The following is a 20,454-nucleotide window of genomic DNA, read 5'->3' as shown; positions in this document are numbered from 1 at the left end:
CCTCTGAAGTCCATTATCACCTTTCTCCAATCCTCTGAAGTCCATTATCACCTTTCTCCAATCCTCTGAAGTCCATTATCACCTTTCTCCAATCCTCTGAAGTCCATTATCACCTCTCTCCAATCTTCACTAAGTCCCATAATCACCCATTCTTCAGTAGCTATGATCTTCACTAGAATTCTAGTATCAGCACCAGTGGAAAATTAGACTTGTGCTCAACTTGGGATACATCTTTGCTTAATCACACATTCTTCAGCAGTTCCGATCTTCTCTAGGTTCGGCTGCAGCTGGAACATCAGACATGGGATACATCTTTGCTGCTTTCAGCTCTACTCTGAAGTCTATGATCACCCATTCTTCTGCAACCCCGACCTTCACTAGTATTCTAGTATTGGCTGTAGCTGGAAAATCACACTTGGTATACAACTTTGCTGCTATCAACTCTGGTATGAAGTCCATAAAGTCTATAATCACACATTCTGCAGCAGCTATCTTCACTAAGATTCTTTAATATCAGCTGCAGCTGAAAAATTAGACTTGGGCAGCATCTTTGCTGCTTTCAACTCTGGTCTGCAGTCCATAATCACCCATTCTTCTGCAGCTCCAATCTTCACTAGGATTCTAGTATCGGCCGCAACTGGAAAATTAAACTTGGGATACATCTTTACTGCTTTCAACTCTGCTCTGAAGTCCATAATCATCCATTCTTCAGCAGCTTCGAGGTTCACTGGGATTTTTGTATTGGTTGCAGCTTGAAAATCAGACTTGGGATACATCTTTGCTGCTTCCATCTAGCTTCTCAAGCTGCATTTCTGCAGATATATAGCCTGTAGTAGTCAGATATGTAATACCTTCTAAACAATCAATTCCTGTACTTGTGATGCTCATCAACTAATTCACCCATTAGCAGGGGCTCATTGCTTCAAAGGACCCAACTGGCACTTTCAGCTCTCCCCTCACTTGAAATCCTGGTCTTGGCAGGTGGTAAAAGCTCATTAGTTTTCCTTGGAGTCTAAATTCCTTCATCCTCTTCAGGATTCCCTCTCCAATTGCAGCTTGAGACCATCAATGATGTCTGAAGATACCTGTCTATAATAGACAAGGTTATTCAAGTGAATGATAAAAGAAGTTTCCTGGGCATGGATCCCTCAGGTTCCTCAAAGGGAAAGATCCTGCATTCATATACATTGTCACACATTGGCTTAAGAATGGGACACACACTATCTGGACCTACAGCTCATCCAGGCTTTCCTATTCAACTCTGTTCCAACACCTCAATGTAATAAAATTCTGAAGTAGATCACCTTCAAATCACTAACCATTTGGGCTACCAAACAAATGCACCTCCATTTAGCTTAATGTAAAAAAATGTAAGTAATCTAAGATAGATAATATACGTGAATTTAAAAGGTTGTTTGCATGCTAAATAAAATATATAACTTCAATTTGTATATTCCTAGTCCTATGAAATTCCATATGCAGAATGCTTTTTGAAACTCCATACTTTTAGCAGTTCACCTACCTGTCCATTTTTGGCTACAGGCCTATCAAAGATGCCATGCATTCCGAGTATAGCACTCTGGGGTGGATTGATAATAGGAGTACCAAAGAGGGAGCCAAAAACTCCACCATTGCTAATGGTGAAGGTCCCTCCATCCATGTCTTCCACAGCCAGTGCTCCTGTACGAGCTTTCTCACCCAAAGCCATTATTCCTTTTTCAATATCAAGATAATTCATACCCTCAACATTACGCAGAACTGGTACAACCAATCCCTGCAAGAAAAAATTCAATTATGACAATAATTTCACAAGGATTGTGGCAAAAGCCACAATCAATCAGCAATAAACCAGGGGAAAAAAAGTAATTATTATCCATAAAAAACCTTTAATTGAAAAATTTTCCTACAACTTTATCAGATGTCCCCTGATTTGATTAGTAGGATAAATTACTTAAATTTTCACAAAAAAATATTAAATTCAACTAATCCAATACTCTAATGCATATAACCTTGAAACTCTAGTGTAATTACTTACCTTCGGTGTGGCCACAGCTACTGAGATGTCAACATAATCCCTGTATATGATTTCTGACCCTTCCATAACAGCATTTACAGTAGGTTGCTCAGTTAATGCATATGCACTAGCCTTGACAAATGCAGACATGAAGCCTAGTTTAATGCCATGTCTCTTCAAGAACTGGTCACCGATACTTTTTCTCATTTCCATTATATTCCTGAAAAAAGGAAATTCGTGTGAAAACCCATCAATAATAAATTAGCCTTATCCCATATAAAATGGATCCAGCTACACTGTCCACTTGCAATATCTCCCTATTTTTTTGTGTAGCTCCTGTTGTATCACACACCTTTTATGCAACCTACTCTACACAGTTCTTTCAAAGGTTAGGCACTTTTTCACTATATAATGGGGCCCTATGGCGTCGGCATCCCCCTTAGATTAACTAGAACAGTCAAGATAATTTTAGAGATGTTGAGATTCCATTATATTTAATAAAAAAAAAATTAAAGACCTGGATTGGCATAAGACATAACAGAGGCTGAAAAACTAAAAGAAAGATCCAACTGAATGAACTTAACATCTGAAAACTTCAGCAGTAAAAGGATCAACAATGCCTAAAAGATGAAATTATGACCCATCCATAATCAACTAAACACCACAATATTAATAAAACACTCAGACTAGACAACACTTACCCCATATCAATCTCGTTAAAAGTTGTGAGCATTGCATTCGTGTCTTGAGCATCCTTTAACCTCTGTGCTATGCGGGCCCTCATACGAGTGATCTTCACACGCTGTTCTGTTCGTGTTCCAGTGATCTCTTTGCTGTAATCAGCAGGAGGAACCTGAAAAATTTTTATAAATTAACCTTGATAGAAATACACACAACCCAGTAAATTTCACAAGTCTAAACTCCTAAAAAGGCTATACTGAAAAAAAACAACAGTTCTATGAGGACATTAGGTACATTACTGATATAGAAACCTTTTCAAAATTATTCCCATAGCCCCTTCCCAGTGGAAAAACAAATTTGTAGAAATAAAGTATCTCCCCCCTTCCCTGCGAAAAAAACAATCTGTATATCACCAAAGGATCTCCCATACAAATATAATGCAATGAAAATTTAAATGCTTTGCACAGATGATAATTCACCTTTAACAAGTTGTGAATGTATCATTAGACAAGCAGCTGACACTGCTTTGACAACTAAGAGCAGCAAATCCATGAGAAGCCTAAAATACTGGTGGGTGCTAATGTAAAACAGAAAGGCTGACATTCACACAACTACACGAGTGACAGCATGAACTTTTGAATCATGAAAGAATTCATGGAAACTTTATCTTATAACTTTTTCAATAATATGTATATGTACCTGAAAATGAAATGATCTAAGAAGCTGTTAGAGAGAGAGAGAGAGAGAGAGAGAGAGAGAGAGAGAGAGAGAGAGAGAGAGAGAGAGAGAGAGGAGAAGAAGAGAGGAAGGAGAAGAGAGAGAGAGAGAATTTTCAGCCTACCTTTACTTCTGCTTGCTGAATAAATGAAGCATGCTTGATAGCTGCAACTGGAATAGATGCTTTCGGAGCAGTAGGAGGAGGAGCTGAAGGTGGGGGAGTTGTAGGTATGGGACCAGCTGCTGCAGATGCAGGTGGTGGTGGTGGTGGTGGGGGGGGAGCAGCAGCAGCAGTTGGAGGTGGGCAGCAGCAGGTGCTGCTGGAGCAGCAGCTTCTGCTGCAGGAGCTTCCTTCTTGGCAGGGGCAGCACCTCCAGCTCCCAGTTCCATCTTCCCTATGTGGACACCAGCTTTAACAACGGAACCATCTTCCACATTAATTTCTTTCAGTACGCCTGGAGCTGGTGCCTTGATGGGCATTGTAACCTGCAAAAAAATTTATTTACCTTTTAATTCCAATGCACAGGAATGACTTTTGTCTTAATGCATTAAAACTAGATAAAGGTCACCAATACCTTTTCTTACTACGAATACTGTAGTTTATCATATACCTCCCACATCATCTTTATCCTCCAAGACCCATCATCATATAGTTCTCAACTCAAGATTCTTTCCTACTTTGTTAACTACTAAAGTTTTCAAAAAATTCAATATTCCGCAGAGATTCTTGTATACAGATTCTTATGACTGTACCTGAAATCTCAACTTAAAATTCCTATCAGTGCAACACCAAAATTATCTAATCATCTTGTTCAATCTTCCCAAAAAGAAAAAAAAAATAGTAGTAGTATACAGTACAGGTAATTGTATAGGTCGAACCGAACCAACAACTGTGAATTTTTAGCTATGCTAATGCAAGAGACAGCTATTCTGCGAGTCTTTTTAGATAAAGGATGAAGAATGAACAAAGATGTTAAAGATTACCTGTAGATAAGTTCCAACTCCCTGAGATGGGGATTACCTGACCAGGGCCTATTGTCAGATCTAACACTTGAATTGGCTATGTGCACCTATACAATTGTACACAGTATTTGGATTGCTAAAATAACTAGTAGCACAACTTCTTGGCTTGTCTAGCATGATATACAAGAAATGTCTCTTTTCAAATAAATAGTAACATATACTACCTAAAGTATATCACAGGAGAAAATTCCAAAGATTAAAGGCTGTGAATGCCAATGAAGACATTCAAACCCTTTTGGCTGAATTCCAGCATAGTATAGGTTGAGACATGGAGCATTTAACAAAAGTTCCAGGATTTAGGTGAAATTAAAAATCAAAGGTTTTAATTCTAATGGATATTGTTAAATTTGGGACATCTCCTCCTTTATTTTGTAATTTACAATATTTCATAGCATTCATGTAGACCCGAATAATACTTACTTCCATTGTTTTAGATCTAGCATGATAATAAGGTCAAGTGGTACAGAACCCTCCTCAAAGTTCTTCCATTGACTAGTCAGTAAGCTGGAGAGATTTTATCAGTGAGCAACAGTCTATGATTGGTCTAATCTACTTCATCCAAATTGTGTACATAGCATCAGTATCTTTTTCTGAAAATTATCTCTATCTATGCCAACTGTTTGCATAAATTATCAGTGCTAATACCTAAAAAATTTTATTATTGCCAATAAGACAAAGGTTGGAACTTTCTAACTGCAAAAGTTTACAAACCTATAAATGAATATATGCTACATTATCTACAATATAGTATTTCGTTCAGAATGTCTCTTAAAAAGAGTTTCCTACTGAACTAAGCCCCTGACATTTCCTTTCCTAAAATCCAAAGAGCTCTACATTGGAAAGTTCTTACAATATGTGAGAAATATAAATCCAAATTCCTGTCACCTATACGAATGGTCTACAAAATTCATACCATTTTTATGAACATCAGTAACAAGACACAAATTACCTTTTTGAAAGTCATTCCCATTGCCCCGATAAAATCTAGTACCTCCTACATATAACCATTAGCATAACCATCAATATTCACCCTGGTTTGTTCAGTGACTTATCACTCTCTCAGTTTACAAAGATCTCTCATTTTGTATTATTTAGTTTGTAGTATACCATTTCGAAAACGGTTCTACGTATTAATTTCTTCTATGCTCTGAGCCAGGTTTGTTTACATCCCCCTTATTCCTTCTATACCCTCCTTTTTCCAAGCCTTAGTAATCAAGAGAATGGTAAACAACAACTACCAAAAAATTACATGGACACTTGTATGAATTCTGAAGACTTTTGCATACCCATACATATGATTCATGCATCTGCAAAATTAACCACTATATGACCAACCCACTGCTCTTAAAGTTTTGAATTAAATATAAAATTATGTATCCTGATGTATCATGTAAAAGTTACCTGTTCAGGCAAAAAATGGAATAATAATAAAAAACCTATTAGTATATATTTTTTTTAAATGACAATTTTTTAATCAATTTGTAATCTTCATAACTAACTAACCTGAGGTCTTAACATTAGGATAAATCTTCTAGCACCAGCTGGAAAACTAGTAAAATTCATAAAAAATTGTGTATGAGAAAAACTATTGGCATCTGTGCCTGATCACGAGGACTGTGGGATCTACCACAATGCCTTTGGCATTTCGTGATCACATAAGTTACTCGTCCAACCCAGTTTAACCATCAGAGGAGTGGTTCAAGGTGGGTCTTAATACTATGTTAAGACCTCAGGTTTGTTAGTTATGAAAAATAAAAACTGATTAAAAAATTTGTGATTTGTTCATATATGAAACAAACCTTTGGTCTTAACATTTGGATAGACTTACTCATTGGTGGGAGATAAGTATTATAAAACCGACTGGGAGTTTGCCCCCTGTAGTCAATTTCCAAATAAGAGATATGCTAAGACAACTGACCTCAACCTCCAAACCTCTGATATACGAGTATCTTTAGGTTCCTAATCCTGGGCGTTTCATACAATGACATAGTTCATTGCATCTGCGGAAGATGGAGAGCTATCTGTTCCCATAACAAACCAACGTATCTTCTTATGCGGGTTTGTTATCACTCCTCTCTCTCCTTGCTACAGAGAGGGATGTGTGGCTACTGAAAAGTATCATACATTACTGATCACTCTAACAGCATGGCTGCCTAACTCACCTGCATCTAGTCCGTTCTAGTTCATGATGGTATTCTTCTTCTTATCGCCCATAGGTTAAGAAGTGGATAGAAAAAAGAGACCAGTTATCTCATTCACTCTACTTTTGTACCTTCATCTTAGACTAGATACAAACTGGACCACCAGGGGTACTGGATGAGCTACAGAATTTTTTGAGCAGCCACCACCGGACCCAAGGAAAAACTGTCCAAGGACCTATGGGCAACATCCTTCAAGTAAAAAGAAGTGAAAGTGGTTTGACATAACCTTACATCAGCTTTCAAAATTCTCTAGACAGATATATATTCTTCTTGGATACCAAAGATGAGCTCAGACCCCCTGATGCTATGTGCTCTTGCTCTCACATAATCTGACCTTTCATATTCTGTCAAATATTCATCCCTGATAGTTTCCTTTAACTAAAACGATATTGTATTCCTGGACACTACTTTTTTGACCCAGCCTGTGCTAACAAAAAGCCTCTGACATCTAGGTCTGAGATGATGACACTTTTCAATTATGATCATCGGACGCCAATCTGACGGAAGAAATATGACTACAAAAATGCAATTTACATAGTTTTTAATACACCCAAAGCATTAAAAGTAAGGTTTTCTTAGGATTTTTGACGATTTTCAGCCTACGCCGCGTCTCAAGAACAGAACCCCCGTCATAAGCTGGGGACTGCCTTTATAGAAAAGGAGACATCTGTCATCTGCAACGGATGGATTCTGTGTCTTACCCATGAATTCTTGTATAAACTCAAATACTAATGACCTCCAATCTCTGGAATGTTTTACTTCATATGACAACCACGTAGTTCCCCTACCCTTTAGGTAGATACTAGAGCCAACAAGAAGACTGTCAGTGGCTTATCTCAGTGGTTCATAGGGGGCCTTAGTAAGGCTAGACAATACCATGGTTAAATCTCGGTTGGGAGAATTTAGTTCTCTAGGAGAACAGGGCTGCTCAAAACTCTTCATTAACAGCACTGCCGAGAACGAAACCCCGCCGATAACCAGGGAAGGCCTGTCTATCCTGCCATCTGTGACGCTACTTTTCGAGAAAAACCTCTCAATCACAAGAGATACTCGACAGTCTCCACCCACGCCGAGATAGGGACTGTACTAATTGGTGGTACCTCTTCATGTGGAGTGTTAACATACAGGCAGTCCTTGGTTATCGGTGGACTCGTTTAATGGCGATCCGGCTTTCTGGCGCTTGTCTAGCGCCATAAAATGTTATTGTCATGATACAATAAAGTTTTATGCATACTTACCTGGCAGATATATACGGTGTATGGCCCACCCGACCTCCCCTTAGGAGACAGGTGGAAGAGAAAATCTGTCTTAGAAAACGGGAATGATTCCTATTCCCGCCACCAGCGGCGGGGCGGTAGATCACCTGACCTACCTGTAGAGTGTGCCGCGAAATTCGAATTTCTATCGGGGACGACGGAGTCTATAGCTAAGTATATATCTGCCAGGTAAGTATGCATAAAACTTTATTGTATCATGACAATAACATTTTTATGCATTCAACTTACCTGTCATATATATACTTAGCTGATTGGCACCTTTGGCGGAGGGTAAGAGACAGCTAATTTACTGAAACAGACAGGAAACAACATATGTTGTAGGTAATAAAATTAAAAACCTTGATTCCTACCTATGTTAGCGAAAGACTTCATGGCTACTGCCTAGGAGCCCGTATCGCTTCAAGAGCCTCAGCGAGGTAGTGACCTCATGCTAAGAGTTCTTGATGGTCTGTTACATGGGTCTTACCCACTTACGCTTCAGAACCTTAGGATCTTTGTCAATGGGGTCCTATCCACTTACATGACAAAACACCTTGCCTATTGGCATGATCATAGAGCACGACACTAATCCCGATCACCTGATCCTAATTGGGGTTAGTACTAAGATTGAAAGGAGTCATCCCCGAACATCCTTTCAAGCAACCCACAACTCAACAACAATATTAAAAGTAATTATTAAAAATATAAAAACAAAATTAAGGATCAGCATCTGCTCCATTTCCCAGCATAGTATCCGCTGATACATAAGGTCCAAGAGAAAAACATTTATCGTATGTTACTCTAACATCCTTTAAATAGTGGGATGCAAATACTGAATTGCACCTCCAATAAGTTGCTGCTAAAATGTTTCTCATGGACATATTCTTCGTAAAAGAAAGGGAAGTTGCTACAGCCCGGACTTTGTGAGCTTTTACTCTCAGCAGCTTTAAAGAGTTCTCTTGGCAATTCCTGTGAGCTTCGGTAATTACATTTCTGACAAAGAACGCCAGTGCGTTCTTTGACATAGGTCTCTTGGGGTTTCTTACCGAACACCAAAGACTTTGTCGACATCCCTGAAGCTGTGTTTTCTTTTTTAAATAGAATTTTAAGGCCCTGACTGGGCAAAGGGACCGATCCAACTCTCTACCTACCAGAGAAGAGAGTCCCTTGACTTCGAAACTTCTAGGCCAAGGTTTAGAAGGGTTTTCATTCTTTGCTAGGAAAAGATCCTGGAAAGAAATAACAGCCGAGTCTTTTTTAAAACCCACCCGAGAGTCCAAAGCATGCAATTCACTGATCCTCTTAGCAGTTGCGAGAGCCAACAGGAATATGCATTTGCTAGTAAGATCTCTGAATGAGATTTTATCTAGAGGTTCGAACCTGTCCGAAATCAAGAATTTTAGGACTACGTCCAGGTTCCAACTCGGGGGAATAGACGATCTCAATTTCGTAGTCTCGAAAGACCTGATGAGATCATGAAGATCCTTATTATTCTCGAGATTCAGCCTTCTGTTTCTAAAAACAGCTGACAGCATGTTCCTATATCCCTTGATAGTGGATACGGCCAATTTGGATTCTTCTCTTAAGAAGAGGAGAAAATCCGCGATTTCGGTTACAGAGGTATTGGAAGAGGACAGCTTCTTCGACCTACACCATCTACGGAAAACTTCCCACTTCGATTGGTAGACCCGCAAGGTAGAGGCTCTGCGGGCTCTAGCAATTGCAGTTGCCACTTTCTTTGAAAAGCCTCTCGCTCTGACCAGTCTTTCGATAGTCGAAAGGCAGTCAGGGAGAGACTTTGGATGTTTTTGTGGAACCTCTCGAAGTGGGGTTGTCTGAGCAGATCTGTCCTGTTTGGTAGAGATCTGGGGAAGTCCACCGTCCATTCCAGTACCTCTGTGAACCAGATTCGGGAAGGCCAAAAGGGAGCAATCAGAGTTAGTTTCGTTCCCTCTGATGCCACAAATTTTCTTAGTACTTCCCCCAGCAATTTGAATGGGGGAAAGGCGTAGGCGTCTATGCCTGACCAATCCATGAGGAAAGCATCGATCGCCGTGGCTCTGGGATCTTCTTCTAGCGAGCAGAAGTTGTCTATCTTCCTGGAGAGGAACGTGGCAAACAGGTCGATCTGGGGTCTTCCCCAGAGGGACCATATTTGTCTGCAGACTTCTGAGTGGAGCATCCACTCTGTCGGGAGTACCTGGTTCTCTCTGCTCAACCTGTCTGCCCTTAGGTTTTTTACTCCTTGAACAAACCTTGTCCGCAGAATAATGCCCCGTTCCTCTGTCCAAGTTAATAGATCTCTCGCTATTTCGTTCAGTGAGAAAGAGTGAGTGCCCCCTTGATTCCGGATGTAAGCCAGAGCTGTGGTATTGTCGGAATTGACTTGAACTACCATTCCTCTGACTTCCGCTTCGAAGTATTCCAGGGCTAGATGAATAGCCAGGAGTTCCTTCGCATTGATGTGCAGAGTAGTCTGTTGTTTGGTCCAGGTACCTGACACTTCCTTTGGACCCAGTGTTGCTCCCCAACCTGTTTCCGAGGCATCGGAAAACAACACTTGGTGAGGGTTCCGAATCAAGAGGGACACCCCTTCGTTCTTTGCTAATGGAGTTAACCACCACTTCAGGTCGGATTTTATCCCCTGTTGAATGGGAAAAACGTCTGACAAGTCTCCTGTCTTTTGACTCCACATTTGTTTAAGATAAAATTGCAGAGGTCTGAGATTTAATCTCCCTAGGGAAATGAACTGCTCTAACGAGGAAAGGGTGCCCAGCAGACTGAGCCATTCCCTCGCCGAGGTCCGTTCTTTCCCTAAGAAGTTCGAGATCTTTTCTAAGCCTCGAGCAATTCTCTCTTGAGATGGAAACGCCCGAAAACCCCGAGAATCCATCTGTATCCCCAGATAGACTATGTTCTGTCTGGGGATCAATTGTGATTTCTCGAGGTTCGCGAGTAGTCCCAGAGATTTTGTCAAATTCAAAGTCTTCTCCAAGTCCTTCAAGCACTGACGTTCCGATTTTGCTCTTATTAGCCCATCGTCCAGATAAAGGGATATATTTATTCCTTCTAGATGTAGCCATCTCGCAACGTTCATCATTAGCTTCGTGAACACCTGAGGGGCCGTAGACAGGCCGAAGCATAGGGCTCTGAATTGGAATACTTTTCCCTGCATCATGAACCGGAGATATTTCTTCGATGATGGATGCAGGGGGACATGAAAGTAAGCATCTTGTAGATCTAAGGAGACCATCCAATCTCCTGGACGAAGAGCCGCAAGAACCGATTTTGATGTTTCCATAGAGAACTTTGTGTTCTCTACAAATCGGTTCAATGCGCTCACATCGAGGACCGGTCTCCACCCTCCCGAGGATTTCGGAACCAGAAAAAGACGGTTGTAGAATCCTCGGGGATGCGGATCCTGAACCACTTCGATGGCCTCCTTTTGCAACATCTGTTCTACCAGTTGCAATAATGCTTCTTTCTTGGCAGGGTCCCTGTATTGGGCTGACAGTTCCCTCGGGTTCGTTGTCAAGGGAGGCCTGTCTCGAAAGGGGATCATATATCCCTTTGTTACCACTGAAAGGGACCATCTTTCTGCCTGTCTCCGAGTCCATTCTTCGGAAAATTTCCAAAGTCTGGCTCCTACCGGTACTTGAAGGACTGGTGTCTCATTTTGCTTTCTTGATAGGTCTGAATGAAGACCTACCTCTCTTCTGTACTCCTCTCTTCTTAAAGGAGGGTCTGGTCGAGGAGCTCCCTCGAAAGGGCTGTTGAGGAGTAAGATTCTCTCTCTTATCAGGCACCGAAGTTCTTGATTTCTTTGCAGATTGGGCCAAGAGATCTTGTGTGGCCTTTTCTGTCAAAGAATGAGAAATGTTCCTTACTAGTTGTTCAGGAAATAATTGGTCGGACAGAGGAGCATAAAGAAGAGATGACTCTGAATGGGAGTAACTGCTTTCAACATAAAGGAGCTAAATAAGACTCTCTTCTTCAGAATTCCAGTTCCAAACAGCGAGGCCACCTCTCCTGATCCATCTTGAACCGCTTTGTCCATGCAGGACAGTACACTATAGAGGACCTCTGGACTAAGAGATTCATTCTCTTGAGTCTTTTTGGCCAACACCCCAAGGGACCAGTCTAAGAAGTTAAAAACTTCTAAGACCTTAAACAATCCCTTGAGGAGATGGTCCAACTCAGAAGTCCCCCATGTGATCTTTGCTGATGACAAGGCTTGTCTCCTTGACGAATCCACCAGGTTCGAAAAATCTGCTTCGGCAGTGGTAGGGAGAGCTAGACCCAGTGATTCGCCCGTCTCGTACCAAATTCCCTTCTTTCCTGATAGTCTGGAAGGAAGGCAGGCAAAGACTGTCTTCCCCGCCTTCTCCTTGGATTTAAACCAATTTCCTACGAATCGGAGAGCCTTATTCATGGAAATGGTTGGCTTCATTTTAATGAAAGATGATTGCTTCGGGACCTTAGTACTTGTAAATAAGGACTTTGGAGAAGGAGGAGCAGTCGGGCTTAAAGAGTCCCCAAACTCTTGAAGTAAGAGGGCTGCCAGTGTCTTGTAATCTGACAAGCCTGGAGCCGAGTGGTCTTCAGAGTCCAAAACTTCTTCCAAATCCAACTCCATTTCCGTAAGTAGCCATCTTGCTTGGTGAGACGTACCCGCGTGAAGTCAGATTAATCAACAGATATCACAAGTTTAACATACGACTAGAATTTGAGAAATATCTAGAAGTGTTCGTGAACTATCGGTGATAAGATTAATGTGAAAATAGTAGGATAAAGCGTCTTCTAAGTTAGTTTATCAAGTGTAATACTATAAATCAGAACAAGATGGCAGTAAGTTCCAACTGCGGGAAGAGGTGGCGTAATTTGGCGTGTTTAGCAGATTCGCAATACGATGAGGTAGCAGGAAGGGAACTGGCATTTCTCATCTATGAAATCAGCAACAGTCCTAACCAAAAGATACAAAAGCATTCATAGATATATTAGAAGGATATAATCCTTCAAACTGGAACAAATCTAATGAAAACATCTTGAAAATAATTGAAGAAGTTCCAAATAAAATCCAAGTGGTCAAGAGACTCATAAAGAAAATATACATAAACCAACATATTCCGACAAAGAAAATGAATAAGGTGAATCTTGTGAATATCCTAATTGATGCATTAGGAAAAAGAATGCCAAAAGCATGCAAACTGTGTAAGGTTTGGTATAGCATAGTCAATCCACAAAACCTAATCAGAAAATGTGCTGCATGCAACATTCCGACCCATCCACAGTGTGCTGAGGTAATACAAGATTTGAGAAAAGATACAAGAATTTTTGTTCAACATGTCTATCATGGATAGACAATGTTATTAAATCAAGATTGAATGTACAAATAGTTGAGGATGAAGAAGAAGAGGAAGAGGAAGAAGAAGAAGAAAAAGAAGAAGAGGAAAACGGAAGAGAAGTAAACAAAAATGAAATGACAGAAAAAAATAAGGAAAACAAAGAACAAGATAAAAGTATGGATGCAGAGATACTCATTGATACTACATATGAGGCAATAAAGCAGCATACCTACGAAGAAATAAATTACGATATGACAACAGAAAAGCAAATCCCGAAGAGGCTCTACCAGATCTATACAATGACGGGAAAGAGGAAAAAATAGACAAGAAAAGACAAAATCTGCAACCTTTTGAAAAGAGGGAATTGCAGATTTGGAGAAAGATGTTACTACAAACATCCTAAGATATGTCAAAAACTATGAAATATATGGTAAATGTGCATACTTAAATGGATATGGGGATGATTGCAGAGATCTGCATCCAAAAATATGTAAAAACCTAAAAGAAGGTAAAGGATGTAAGTTCGACAAAAAATGCAAATATATGCACCCTGTAGCCATGAATCATAATCAAATAAATAACCAACCAAGTAATAAAATCCAAAATAAGAAAGAAACAAATAAAGAGAGAAATCAAGAATATCAGGTAAAAGAGAAAAGCAAACCACCAATGAGATATGCAGAGGTGTCAGCAAAAAATTTCAAAGCATCAGCTCCGAAATTATACCCAAGAGATAATAACTGTATTTATTATGCAAGAGGATATTGCAGGAAACCGAGAGGGAGAAAATTGACAGATTTCAACAACAAAATGAATAATTAATGATGGAAGGCAAGATCAAAAATATTATGGAAATAAAAGTTGGATTTTTAATGTCAGAATTTCTGGAAATGAAAAAAAGAACAACATACCAGAACAGGAAAGAGACATGGGAAAATCCTTATTACTACCAGTATTAAATGAAGGAGAAAACACGCAAACCATCATAGTGACGAATGCGCAGGGTTTAGTTACGAGTAACTCAAAAAGAAAAATAGAGTACTTAGAAGAACTAACCCAAAATGAAAAGAAAATAGATATAATGAATATAAGTGAAACCTGGTATTCCCAAGAGACTGGGAATGATGATCAAATAAAAGGGTTCCAAACTTATAGATCAGATAGAAAAAATAGGAATCAAGGGGGAACCGCAATATATGGGAAAGACAAAAAACAAGGAAAAATATATGAGAAATATAGTAACTCAGAATGTGAACTAATAGCGGTAGAATTTGAATCTGAAAAATTGATGAACATAGTAATATATAGACCTCCTAATACTAAAGAGTTTGACTTAATAATTGAAAAATTGGATGATATATGTAGAAATCACAAGGACTGGACTATTCTCCTATCTGGTGACTTCAACTTTCCTTTCGTAGAATGGAAAGAACGAATAGGAGATTGTGGTTGTACTTATACATATAAAAAAGAGAGTAATAGTAGTGCAGAAGATAAGAGGCAATTTGAAAAGCTAGTAGATATGCTACTAGAATACAACATTCAACAAATAAATCACCTGCCAACAAGAAAGGAAAATACTTTAGACCTAGTATTTGTGAACGAGATGAATTATGTTAAAGAAATAATAGTTTATAATGCGAATATTTCAGACCATAATGTCATAGAATTAACAGTTCACTCCAAAGCAAGTGAAAATAGAGATAAGCAAGAAATGAAAAAGTGGGAAGGATATGGAAAATACAACTTCTACAGTAAAAATATAAATGGTCAGAAATTAATGAAGAATTAAACAAAGATTGGGATAACATTTTCGTAAGTGATGACATAAGGGTAAATACGGAGATATTATATAAAATATTGGAGAAAATAGTGGAAAAATATATACCGAAGAAGAAAAGTAAACATCATTCATGCATACCAAGAGACAGAAGGATCTTGTTCCAGAAAATCAGAAAGTGGAAAAAAGGTCTTGCAAAAGAAAAAAATGCATGGAAAGTTATAGAACTAAAAAGTAAGATAGAAAATGCAGAACAAAAGATTATACAATCAAAAGAAAATGAAAAACGGGACTTGGAAGAAAAAACCCTATTAAATATCAAAAACACCCCAAAACTATTATACTCATATGCGAAGAAGATGAATAAAAGAATAGAAATAGGCCCTCTGAGAATTGAAGGGAGATTAACGAATGAAAAAAAGGAAATTTGCAACATACTGGCAGAACGATATAAGAGAGAATTCACCCCTAGAATAGATAATGAAGATAATGATATAGAAGTAAGGGATGAAAATAGTGAATATTTAGCTGACATAGATATTAATGAAGCTGATATTGTGCAGGCTATTAATGAAATTAAAAATGGAGCTGCTGCAGGGCCTGATGGAATTCCTGCTATTTTGTTAAAGAAAGTAGTTCATTCTATCGCAAAGCCACTTGCAATATTATTAAGACAAAGTGTAGATACAGGCAAGATTTATGATGAGCACAAATTAGCATATATTACCCCTACTTTCAAAAGTGGATCAAGACTAGAGGCAAGTAATTATAGGCCTGTGAGTCTAACATCACATATTATGAAAGTGTATGAAAGGGTAATGAAGAAAAATATTATGAAACATTTAATAAAAAATAATTTGTTTAATAAAGGACAACAGGTTTCGTACCCGGAAAAAGTACACAAACCCAACTGTTAGTCCACCGTGAGAACATATTCAAAAATATGAAAAGCGGAAATGAAACAGATGTGGTTTATTTAGACTTTGCAAAAGCTTTTGATAAAGTAGACCATAATATATTAGCGAAGAAAATTAGAAAACACAATATCGTGGATAAAGTAGGAAGATGGTTAAAAGAATTTTTACACAACAGAAAACAGATAGTTATTGCAAACGACGAGAAATCGGATGAAGTCAAGGTAATATCCGGTGTGCCGCAAGGTACGGTGTTAGCTGCAATACTGTTTGTTATTATGATTGAAGACATAGACAATAATGTGAAGGATTCGGTAGTGAGTAGTTTCGCAGATGACACAAGAATAAGTAGAGAAATTACTTGTGATGAAGATAGGAACGCTCTACAAAGAGACCTTAACAAAGTATATGATTGGGCAGAGGTAAATAGGATGGTATTTAACTCTGATAAATTTGAATCAATAAATTATGGAGACAGAGAAAGAAAGCTATATGCATATAAGGGACCTAATAATGAGACCATCACAAATAAGGAAGCAGTTAAAGACCTTGGTGTGATGATGAATAGGAACATGTTATGCAATGATCAAATAGCAACTCTGTTGGCAAAATGTAAAGCAAAAATGGGAATGTTGTTACGGCACTTCAAAACAAGAAAAGCTGAACACATGATTATGCTTTATAAAACATATGTTCGTAGTCCACTTGAATATTGCAATATGATATGGTACCCACACTATCAAAAGGATATTGCACAAATAGAGAGTGTACAAAGGTCCTTTACAGCTAGAATAGAAGAAGTTAAGGACCTAGACTACTGGGAAAGACTACAATTCTTAAAATTATATAGTCTAGAAAGGAGAAGAGAACGCTACATGATAATTCAGGCATGGAAACAGATAGAAGGAATAGCAGAAAATATCATGGAACTAAAAATATCAGAAAGAGCAAGCAGAGGTAGATTAATAGTGCCCAAAACTATACCAGGAAAAATAAGGAAAGCACACAGGACATTAATCCACTACGCACCAGCATCGATAATGCAGCGTCTATTCAATGCGTTGCCAGCTCATCTGAGGAATATATCAGGAGTGAGCGTAGATGTGTTTAAGAATAAGCTCGACAAATATCTAAACTGCATCCCAGACCATCCAAGATTGGAAGATGCAAAATATACCGGAAGATGTACTAGCAACTCTCTGGTAGACATTAGAGGTGCCTCACACTGAGGGACCTGGGGCAACCCGAACAAGATGTAAGGTCTGTAAGGTAAGGTCTTATTTTCCATAGGAGACGGGTCTCTTGCCGTATCTGCCCCACTCTCGCAAGAACGACGACCGCCTGTGCGATAACTTGCATCCCTACGAGAGATAGGTTGATCCTGCAAGACGACCTTATCCTTCTCCTGGCAAGAGTGACGGCCGCCTGTGCGACACCTTTCTCTCCTGTCAGAGGAAGGATGTCCTCTCCTATCGCTTTCGCCAGAACCACCTATATCCTGACAAGGGCTACGGCCGCCCGTGCGACACCTAGTTTCCCTGTCAGGTAAAGGTTTATCCTTCCGAAAGCTAGACAAATCCTCCTGGCTTAATTGTCTTTTGGAAGAAGTCCGTCTCTTAGATGTCACTTGTGGCTCATTTCGCCAGGTTGGCGTTCGTGGCTCCTTGCGCCAGGCTGGTGCTTCTGGCGCATTGCGCTGGGATGGCGCTTCTGGCTCTTCTGAATCGTAAAGAGCTTCTAGCGCATCTGGCGCATTCTTCGTTCTTATCCTAGTAGAATCCGAAACTTTCGTTATTCCTTTCCTTCCCTTCGTTTTCTTTATCGGAAGGAAAGAGTCTTTTTTTCTGGGAGTCTCCTTCGTAAAAACTCCTACTAAAGCGGAAAGCTGCTCCTGTACATTTAGGAGAATCTTCGCCGCAGCATTCTCTTTCTCCTTTCCTGATTCAGGTGAGGGAGGTCTAGAAGAGGAAGGAGACTCCGATTTACGTTTCGGAACTAATTTTCTTTTCTTCCTTTCACATGGAGATCCATCGGAGAAAAGCTCAGGGCTTGAATTCAAAGTTGGAGCCTTCCAACTCCTCTTTAAGGGGCGTGACAGTTCATCAGAGCTCCAGCCCCTTACATTAGGTGAAGAATCTGACGAAGAAAAACACTTTTTCAGGATGCTTTTTCGATAGCGATCCTTGGCAGTTCGGGTCGTCACAGAATCTGCCGAGGGGACGCCTGATCGGTGGGGATTCTCCATAACCTCCGTAAGGCTTTTGACATTCCTTCTCCTCTGGGCCTGTGAGCTTGGAAGAGGTCTAGGCCTGGGAGTGAGATGAAGCCGATCAGACGCACCCTCCACTGCACTAGGGACACTTAAATCACTATCACTGTGCTTACCTTGTAACGTCAGCATTTTACGTTCCATCCTTTGTAGTGCAGCTTCAAGATCTGCAATTTCCGTTGCTGGATTTGCAGTCTTAGTACTAGAGGAAGAAGATACAGGTTTAGGGTTAGGTGTTAATTTAATAGGCTCGTTAGAGCGAGACCTACTTACGCTTCTAGAGGAAGCCTTCCTAGCCCTATCCATCTCCAATTTCCTTAAATAGGAATTTAAATTCTTCCATTCTTCCTCATTCAAACCAACACATTCATCACAGGTGTTAGATATAGAGCATTCATTCATTCTACACCCCTTACAAACTGTGTGAGGATCTACCGAAGCTTTCGGTAGCCTCACCATGCATCCCTCATTTACACACTGTCTTCTAACCGTAAAGCTAGAATCCGACATTGTGAGAAAAATCCAAAAACCAAGTCCAAATAACGTTCCACGAAAGAGTATGCCAAACCAAAGATCCAATACGTCACCAAAATAACCAGCTTAGAAGATCAATAGCGATGAAAAAACACGAAAATCAAATCAGGAGTAACAACAACAATGTTGCTGTCACGGCCGATAGAGAAAATCTGTCTTAGAAAACGGGAATGATTCCTATTCCCGCCACCAGCGGCGGGGCGGTAGATCACCTGACCTACCTGTAGAGTGTGCCGCGAAATTCGAATTTCTATCGGGGACGACGGAGTCTATAGCTAAGTATATATCTGACAGGTAAGTTGAATGCATAAAAATTGGCGATTTACGGTGCCATAGCAGGCCAAGTTTCAGTTATCGGCACCATGGCGGGCCGAGTTTCAGTTATCGGCGCCATAGCAGGCCAAGTTTCAGTTATTGGCGCCAAAAGATGCCGCTTATAGTTATGGCGTCACGACATACCTACCAGTTAATGGCGGTTTCCTCTTATCAGCACCCTGCCGAGACAGGAACCCCCGCTCATAACCGGGGACTGCCTGTAGTAGGTTGTGCCAGGGCGGCAGCTCTCTTGGAACTTCTACTAGCAGGGATAACATACCCAGAAACCATTCTACTTCTGGCCACAAGGGAGCCACCAGGATCATTCCAAGATTTCATGACCACATTACCTTGTTTAGAGTCCGACGAAGCAGACAAAATAGAGGAAAAGCATATGTGTCCTGATTGTCCCACGGATGTCAAAAATCTTGGACAAAGAAACCCACTAATACCCAGGCAATTCCTACATTTCCTGTGAGATCCCAGAGAAACCTTAGACTGGGAAGTAAAATGATCCATGATATCCAGATACCCATACAAACACAGGAATCACACACACTAAAACATAGAAAAGGAAAAGAAAGAGAGCAAATTCAACTGGCTTTAAAAGGACAGAGCAAAACGTGTCCTCTATTAAAGGCAGTAAGAAAGTACGTAACTGATGTGATCACGAGATGCCAAAGGCATTGTGGGAGATCCCACAGACCTCATGATCAACCACAGATGACAATAGTTCTTTGCACACACAATTTGTTAATTTATCCTAATGTTAAGACTGAAGGTGTGTTTTGTATATGAACACGTACATATATACACTGTAAATGAATCCAGAACTGGTGGTTTACTGTTTCTTCATTACGAAAAACAGAAGACTTAATCTAACCTGACAAAAAAGAAAAATGATCACCATTTGTGAATCTGCTATCAAATAAAACTTTCATTTATACATTTTTAGCTTGTTTTCCCTCTACATAATTTGGCAAATTCATACTTTAATACCAGCCCACATCCATAAATGAAGGCTTTAAATATCTTGATAACAGCAAAATTGTGATCATTTTTGTGACCAATCTTATTTCATATTAAGCACATTATGGAGCCTTTAGAACAAAGAATAATCTCTAGTATTAAGATTTGGAAAAAACTGGTATTAAAGTGAAAAATTACCCATAAAGCAATTAAGAAATTGTAATAAACAAAGAAACTGCAAAGTCCTCTGGCCAAGTCATATTATGTATGTACGTATATGTAAACTTACAGAAAAACATTTTTCTATTCAGCTTTTAAAACTAACATTTTACAAAAGTATATAACAGTGTTCCATATACTGTATCAAATATCTACATGATATAACTGGTGATCAACCAAATTTTTGGATTATATTGCAAACAATAATTCATTCATA

General features: G+C 39.5%; 1 protein-coding gene across 1 annotated transcript in view; it reads right to left on the bottom strand.

Moving 5' to 3' along the window:
• LOC135216060 (dihydrolipoyllysine-residue succinyltransferase component of 2-oxoglutarate dehydrogenase complex, mitochondrial-like) overlaps positions 1 to 20,454 on the bottom strand; it is a 35,992-nt gene that overhangs the window by 2,582 nt on the left and 12,956 nt on the right. Inside the window, 5 exon segments of the mRNA XM_064251040.1 lie at positions 1,523 to 1,774; positions 2,036 to 2,234; positions 2,716 to 2,867; positions 3,537 to 3,715; positions 3,718 to 3,898. Coding sequence (XP_064107110.1) covers positions 1,523 to 1,774; positions 2,036 to 2,234; positions 2,716 to 2,867; positions 3,537 to 3,715; positions 3,718 to 3,898 — 963 coding nt within the window.

Source organism: Macrobrachium nipponense, chromosome 6 (genome assembly GCF_015104395.2).
Source record: "Macrobrachium nipponense isolate FS-2020 chromosome 6, ASM1510439v2, whole genome shotgun sequence".
Classification (NCBI taxonomy): Eukaryota; Metazoa; Arthropoda; class Malacostraca; order Decapoda; family Palaemonidae; genus Macrobrachium; species Macrobrachium nipponense.
This window is presented reverse-complemented; position numbering and strand designations above follow the sequence as displayed.